This window comes from Ambystoma mexicanum, chromosome 13, assembly GCF_040938575.1.
Source record: "Ambystoma mexicanum isolate Mex_15411 chromosome 13, UKY_AmexF1_1, whole genome shotgun sequence".
In the NCBI taxonomy this organism is placed as follows: Eukaryota; Metazoa; Chordata; class Amphibia; order Caudata; family Ambystomatidae; genus Ambystoma; species Ambystoma mexicanum.
The window spans coordinates 412,734,260-412,742,480 of NC_090938.1; the positions used below are offsets into that span (position 1 = coordinate 412,734,260).

At 43.7% G+C, this 8,221-nt stretch overlaps 1 protein-coding gene across 2 annotated transcripts in view; it reads left to right on the plus strand.

The window, feature by feature from the left end:
- BCL2L2 (BCL2 like 2) overlaps positions 1–7,779 on the plus strand; it is a 209,268-nt gene extending 201,489 nt beyond the window's left edge. For both annotated transcript variants that reach the window (XM_069634024.1, XM_069634025.1), the window contains one exon: positions 140–7,779. In XM_069634024.1, the coding sequence (XP_069490125.1) occupies positions 140–289 (150 nt within the window). In that variant the 3' untranslated portion in view covers positions 290–7,779. The remainder of the gene's footprint in view (positions 1–139) is intronic.
- Positions 7,780–8,221: the final 442 nt, after the last annotated feature.

The following is an 8,221-nucleotide window of genomic DNA, read 5'->3' on the forward strand; positions in this document are numbered from 1 at the left end:
CTTTTGGACCCATGCATGCACTAAGCGCTGTGTTTATTTAGAGCCACTGTCACTATGTGTAACATTCAAAATATTGCAAATTTCTTGTAGCTGTTCTGTGCTAATGCTATTTTACATCCGCGTTCTTTTCTTTCCATAGAATGGTTTCCTGTCTCTGTATGGCGAAGGAGCAATTGAGGAAGCACGAAAGCAGCGTGAGGGGAACTGGGCCTCAGTGAAGACCGTTTTGACCGGAGCAGTTGCCCTAGGGGCTCTCATGACCGTCGGAGCACTTTTTGCAAGCAAATAAAAGCCAAGGCCTTCACAACATCAAAGAGGAGGATGACACAAAACAGCCATCAGATTGGTGGACAAGTGAGGGTAGTGGGAAGGCAGTATGCCCACAACATGAATGTGTGTGAAACGAGTGGGTCCAACCTCTTTTTGAGGAGAAGTCTGGAGAGTAGGGTGATGAGTGCATGGAACATCATCCACATGCTTACTGTGGTTTATCAAAAATGATAGCAACATTACACAAACCCTGGCTGTGGGCCACTTGGGAACATGTGATGCATCTTATGCAGCCCCTCTCTGCTGCTTGATGAAAGGCATTTATTTGCTGATGTTGTCTGACGTTTTAAGAGCTGTCATGACGATCTACATTCTGCTCTCGTGAGATCTGACAGTGTCTTTAAATCACTTCTGCTGCTGGGTGATGCAGAGAATGCTCATGGTTTGCATCACATGTTGCTTTGGAGTGTGGGTGCTCTGAAAAGACCTGAGGCACAACCTTCTGCTTTGGGGCCTCGTAGCTTCCAGTAGTTGCCCCTTTTCTTAAACTTCAGTTCAGGGAGCTCGCATGACCCATCTCTCCCCTGCTTAGGGGACTTTGTATAAGGAGGAGGTGAGCTTCTCTTCTGCTGCTTAACTATTTGAGGATGCCTGTCCCCCCCTTATACTGCTTGGCGCTGTTTAGACTCCCACCACAACCATCCTGCTACTTGAGGAAGCTCCCATGGTGCCCCTAATTCTTTGTGGTTTTGCGAGCTCCCACAGCTAACCATAGCTAACCTCTAGCCTTGCTGCTGTGATAGCTCACCTTAATGTATGAGCTTTGTTCACCCTTGTGCCACACAACCAACCTATTCATTTCTTTAGCAGTGATTACAAGATGTAACTCATCCAAGATGTCACCTTCTCAGTTCCTCCTGCCCTGTGCTCCAGAGCTGGCTTTTGGCAATCACTGGGTGTTGAGCGAGTGGCTTGCTGCTATCTGAGGAAAACTGAGAATTCCACCCAGTGGAGTCAAAGAAGCTACTTGGTGACAGATGCTAGGTGCGGACTAGCCGCCTGTTGATGGGACCCAAGGAGCCACTTTATATCAAGGTGCTTATCGGGCGATTGCTGCTGGCAGTTAAGGAGTCACATGGTGCTGTCAGCTGGGACTCTAGAAGCTGCTGGCTGCTATTAGCGGGGGCACTGCTTAGTGTCATTTGCTGGAAACTAAGAGGATACCAGCTGCTGGACAGTGAAGAGCAATCTGGTGCTGCATTTCGGGAATGGGTACATTTTGTTTCTAGGGTTTCAGAAGCTGCCTACCACTTGGAGCTGAAAAGCTGCTGGTAACTAAGGATCCGCAGACCAGTGAGTACTGAGGTTTAGTGCCCTGGCATATACTTAGCCATGCAATGTAATCAGCTAGGGGCAGGGATTTACCAATTTAGTTGCCACTTGGTACTGAAAAGCTGTCTGCTTAGAAGATGCCAGCTGATGTGAGATGAGACACTACATGCTTCCATGTGGTGTTGTAGGGCTGCTTGCTCTGGAGCTTGCCTGCTGCTGGTACGTGGGCACTAAGAAGGTACCTGCAACCAAGGCCTGAAGAGCTACTTGCTGTTGTCTCTGTGCTGAAGAGCTGCTGACATAAAAGCAGCATATTGCTAGTTTCTCATCAGATTCTGTACCTGGGCTGTTAACAGGTGTCTGTTCTTTGAATTTACATTTTACCAGGAAGAAGGGTTTGATGTGGAGCGAGTTTATTATTCCAAGGCATCTATCACATGTAGCTGGGTAAACCTCTGCACTGTAAGCTGTGATACAGGTTTTTGAACAGAAGCTGGTATAGTGTTTTTCCCCAATTAAGTTTGAAAGAAAAAGAACAACATTCACATAAAAGCGTCTTGCACCATTCAAAAAGCTGGTATAGTTTAATATCTGGGTGGGACTCTCATTTCCTACTTGGTAGGGCAGGGACTAGTTCACTGTGCTTGGGTGGCAATAGGAGCCGCCTTGTGTACAAGTGGCAGTCACCTGACCTCTGTAAGCGGTAGTCCCAAGATGTGTCAGGATGGAGCAGGCTTGTGAATTGGTGGTATGCTTGAATTGGGAAGTAGTACTTGGCTTGGTGCCAACCGTCTTACTGCAATCATTGTGGCTGTTGGGCTGGAGCGGGTACAAAGTATGGATCCTCACATTTCAGGAGTAGGTGGGGGATCCTCCCCATCGGTGGCAGTAGTCTGGGATTCTTTTATCTCTGCCGACTGGGTTCTGATTTGCTAGTTTCCTATGCAGCACTATGCCCAGTCTTTCTTGCTATCATGGGAGATTGTAAATCACTATGATCAGGTAAGGGTGGAAGGGGATACTCAAGCTGTTAAACATAAATTACTTTTCCTTCATCCCACAATCAGCACTGAACTAGGTTCCTCATTGCACTGGTCAGTAACCTTATCCTTCCACCCTGCTGGATTACTCCTGTGCACCGACAGAAGGCAGGATTCTTTCTTTCCCAGTCTGGGGTTATAGGTAGATCGGGTACCTACATGCACACAGCAGTTGGCTGACTTATTCGCAGCATTGACACTGGACTCAGTCCTGCTTTCTACACCCTTTACAGCAGGCTGGAGGGTTCCGCAATTTATGCTGTCAGATGTGCTCTCCTCCACACTTTGCAATATGTTCATACTTCTGCGCCCCTTCCTCCATTGTAAAGGGATATGCTCAGTTGAATTGGTGTTCCTTAGTAAAGAAGAGGCCTGTCCCTTTAAAAGGACTAGAGCCCAGGTGCATGGGTCCCTGCATGCTCTGGTTCCACCCCGATAAGGTTCCTGTGTCCCCAAGATATCTGCTGAAGTTGATCAGACATCTTACAAGCTTACAATGGTGTCTTGAATTTCCAAATGATTTGGTAGATCTTTGTACTTTTTTCTTTTCTCACGAGAGTTTTGCTTCTTTGATCAGCTTCCATTGCCCCTGGTGCGCCACATAGACTTCGAGGACTTCAATAACTGTGGATACTGCTAGTCCAATTTCTCATGAAGTGCTTAGGTGCTCAACATTGTATGCACTTGTGCAATATGGATATTCATTTTCACCTGGTATGTTCACACGAGTTGGATCTGCATCTTTCTTGCTCAGCCTTTGCAGGGCCAGCCAGTTGAATGATGGATCTGAGACATGAAATTGGGAGATTTATAGCCCTTTGTGCTTTTTTGACCCATGAGACTTAGTAAACAATCTTGAACTTGCCACCTATTAAGAGAAAGTGACTACTCTGGCTGGTGCCAAACCAACGCAGAATGGGTGGACCAACACCACCCCCTTGATGTTCTCAATTAAGCGTTCCTTCATGCCATCACCATTTAAGACTGGCAAGCCCAAGGGTTGTCTCATAGTTTTTGTGGCTGTAACAATCGTTCTGCAAGTCGGGCTCTAACTATAATTTGTCAGAAGAGAAAATATCAACTGTGCTGGCTTCTCCATCTATAGTTCTAATCCAAAGTAAAATAAATGGCTTCAGCCTACCCCAACTCTAGCTCTTCCCCACTTTCAGGACATCAGAAATCCTATCTTTATAATGAGCAGAGTCCCGGGATTGGTGCATGCCTAGAGGAAAATTCCCCAAGACCTTTGGTTCTTGCCATTCATCAAACAGGGATTCATATAGCCTCTCCCCCATAGATGATGAACCCCTGTTTTGCCCAGCATGCCCTCAGACAATTCTGGAGTCTCTGGACTTAGCAGTAATGGAGCTTGCCCATTTGGAAGAGATAACCCAGTTTTTGTATTGGATAGACACTGTTACTCTGTCGCTAAAACACCAATTTGAAAGTAAGACTCTGGTTCAGATACTTTTGGCACATTGGTACTGGCTCTGTGCCACAGACTTGAATAACAACTGTTTTACCATCGGGTTGTCTCAGATAAACATTCTCAATTTAGTAACTAGCACAGGAAGTGCACATATACCAGTTTAAACTACTGGCTGATCCGAGCCTCAACCCCCTTCCCCGGGTGGCTTATACAACTAGCATGTTCAGTCTGGGAGTTTGAGGGCTTATGTGGCAAATTCTTCCCTCACCTCTGTTTACACACAGACTTTTATAGCAGCACTATAATTGGAAAGGCACTATCCTCCCCAAAGAGAATACTGGCCTTATTGGAGATAGCAGCTAATCTGACGTTTCATTATGATTTCATCATCTGGCCTTTGTTATGTGGCTCCAGAGGACTTTGGAACTTATCTAATGCTGTTCAACTCCATCTGAAAAGTTGCATACATTAGAGGTGTAAGTCTTGCTCCTTGCTGATCTCCTATGCAGTCAGAAAGGATTTTTTGGAATAATTGAATTCTCACGATTCTCAATCTAGTTTCTATAACCTCTAACTATGAAGAACACACGTGTGGGCTACACAGAGGCATCTTTGATTGTTTCCTATAGTCTGTGATATGAGCAACCTGCAGCGCTCCCATGTGCAGAAGCCGGAAGTCATCTTTCTGGTCCTGATGATGATTCTTTTAGCATGGGACAAGAGTGCCCTAGTTTGTATGATAACAACATGACAATGTTTTATGTTAACAAAGGCGGTGCATCATTCTCCACAGCTATGCAAGTTGTTGGCGATTCTCTATAAATGGACTCGCTTGCCGAATATGTATCTATCTCTGACTCAGCTGGCCAGAGTTTAGAGCCTTTGGAAAGACAGAACAATGGCAATTTCTCATGGAGGTAATGTCACCTGTTACCATTGGGTTGCCAGTGAAATGCATGGCTGACTAACTGGAATTTGCAGTTACTACATGCCTTTACAATACCGCTGGGTCCTAAAGTTACCCATAAGCTTGCAAGAGCAAAGAAATGAGCAATGTTCCTAACTTCGTCAACATGAACAAATTAATTTGTTAGACCTCCTGGAATTGTTTGTGTTCATCCTGGTTCTTCAACGGTATCTGCCTTCTGCACAAAAGTGTTGTGTGCTTAATTGTACCTAAATGGCTGGTTGCTGATGATTTAGCCAACAGTTTGTAATGCCTCTCTTAGGAATTTATTGAAATCTTTTTGGCAGCCGATAAGTCTCCTATTCGGCAATATAAGAACAATTCTTTCAGGTTTTGTCAATGGTCTGTAAATAGGAAAATAAATCCAGATGTGTCCTGTAAGTCATAGTTTCTGTTACCTGTATAAGCTATAACGAGTATGTTTTTTGCAGAAAGTCGTTAAGCATCTTTGTTTATTTTTATTGTTCTATTTTCCCCATGTTCGGATTGTTCTTTCCGATATGGGACCAGAATGTTGTATTTTAACAAAGCAGACAGCATTTTATATAGACGCTGCATGTGCCCACACAGCCAAGTGAGTGACGGCTAAAAAGCCTTTAACAGATTTTCCGACAGTGCCTCGCATGCTGCTGTTCTTTAGAATTCCAACACCTAGAACCAAGCTGTGCATTCAAAGGAGCTACATTCTCTTACTGTACCTAAAGGGCTGTCCCATTAATATAGAGGAAGGGGCGTTTAGGAAGAGGAGTACAAGAGCCACATCGGGGATTAACTTAAACTGTTCAACCCTGCCCTGTGCAGTAAGCTGGGGTCCTGCATACCCTGAGCAGACGGTTAGCTCCCACAACACCCTCTGCACTTGTTCCTTTAGTCAGTCCACTGGCAACGCTGTGTTCCTCTGCTGTGGTTTGACAGAGTAACTGTGATTGGAATGGGACAGTAGGTTTTGAATGTTGACAGCATAAGCTAGACCTGAAACTTTCCAGGAATTATGATAGGACATTTTTCTCTGAATGGACCCATGACAGACACTGGGAAAATCAGATATATATGGGAAGTAATCGGTATACTCCATAGTGAGGGATTTTGCAGTGCGTTTGGCTCTGGATGTTTTATAGTTGTTTGACTTTAGGGATTTTATGAGTGTTGTGCTGTGGTTGAGTGTTTCTATATAGAGGGATTCTATTGAAGTGTTTCAGTTGTGGGATATGATTGCTGTGTGGTTGATAGTTTTCCATAGCAGAGTGAAAGTTATTGACCCTAGACTTAGAAGTTATAAAGCAATGTTTGTGGAACAAGGGAATAAGGTGATGACGAGAATGTGCCCGAAGCAGAGTGGGGAGGAGGGGCTAATTCCTAATTTGCAAGGACTTATCCTTTTTTTCCTGTGGGTGTATTAAAATGCTAGGTTGGTGTGACCAAACCAGGAGTTTTTTCTTTTGGCCTAGAAATCCTTTTATTTTATGTTTGGAAGTCTTTGAGGTTTTGCAGCAGTAGTCTCTGTGGGTTGCGAATGAAAGCCCTTGAGCTTGCACCTGCAGCTCCTTTATGTCTTTCCTTTTGTGGCTGGAGGTGCTTGTGATCTTAGACTCTTGTCAGTAGTGTTTCAAGCTGTGGATCCATTGGATTCACAGCTTAGACCTCTAAGGATCGCATCTGGAGGGTTGTTTAGTTTCTGGCTTGAGGTCTTTGCAGTTTGCAGATGGAGGACATTGGGGCCTGGCGATATTTTGTATTTGTGGTTGCAAATCTTGTCAATTTGTTGTTGGAGTTTGTTGTGCTCTTCTAGCAATGCATCGTATTACCTGCACTAATGAACACATCTAAGTTGTGGTGAGAATACACACGCAGTAAATCCACTCACCTTCTAAACATTATGGGACGGTCAGCAACAAATCAATATCATGCATGCGCGTGCGCACACACAGCACACGCACACACCTGCACAAACACACACACACACCTACACACCTTTGTTAACGGTACCTGCAGTAATGCTTGACATAGCTGGTATCTCACATTAGCACACCAATAGTAAGCACACTAATCTCAAACAAATCGGGACGGCTCTGGTAGTATCATACTGTTTGTATCTGCAGTAATCATACGCAAAGACACCTGGTCTCTGATAGTAATGCACCGAGTGTACCTTTAACACATCAATAGTATTGCACTAATCTTACACACATAGCATTCACATGGGCTCTGACAGTAATTAATCAGTTGTAGTGGCACTACTCTTTTACACACCTGGTTTTATATATTAATACATTGATATGGCTACTAATCATATGCACCAAAGAGCAGGGAGATTGAAGCTCAAAGCACCTGCAAACACCCTGTGTTAAATTATTCTTCGAACTGCAAAATGACACCCGTTCTTCTGCTTCTTTTTTATGCCCTGAATCTTACCTAACAGTCACAACTGACACTAATCTAGATCCCATTTTGAACTTTGATACGCTTCTGTTAATCAAGATTACAAATACATTCTGGAAAACTCTGCCTTCCCCCAGAAAACTAATTGGAGTAGAAGCAACGGTGGAAGGACCTTAGCTTAATGTTTGGGCATGGGCCTGGGGATAAATGTGAGATTCTAGTGACAAACCTGTTGTTTAGGAGCGTCTTACCCTTTACAGAAATGCCATCTTCTCCTGGTGTGAAATTTGTTCCAAGGTCAAATAAATAGCATTTTCAAAATGTTTTAAAATCGCATATTTATTAAAGGTCTCCTCACCTCAGCTTGGTGTGCAAAGATTGTATCATTCATTTTTGGGAAGTGTATGAAAACATGTTATTTTGATTTAAAGAAAACTATCCAGCGAATGGAATGTTTATGGACGACAGAGTGCAGCTGGCAAGTCCGACATAAAAAGAAAACTTGCTGCTGCAAATATCTATCAGTTTGGCTTTTCTGCATACTAACACTTTTGATAAATTAGAGGAGCCTAACATATGTTGGCAACCATCGAAAGAAGTCTGTAAATCCTAATGTAGGTTTAAGATGGGGTGGGGTACCCATGAATATGAGACTAGTCATTAACAATAATTAAATATTCTCAAATTAAGTCTATTTTTTCTCTTCAAAACATCATTTGTAGTGATATGCAGCCGATCTAAACAAGTTAAAACCCGAAATATTGAGACTTGTATTAACACAGATAAGCTAGAGGCCTAGTCTTC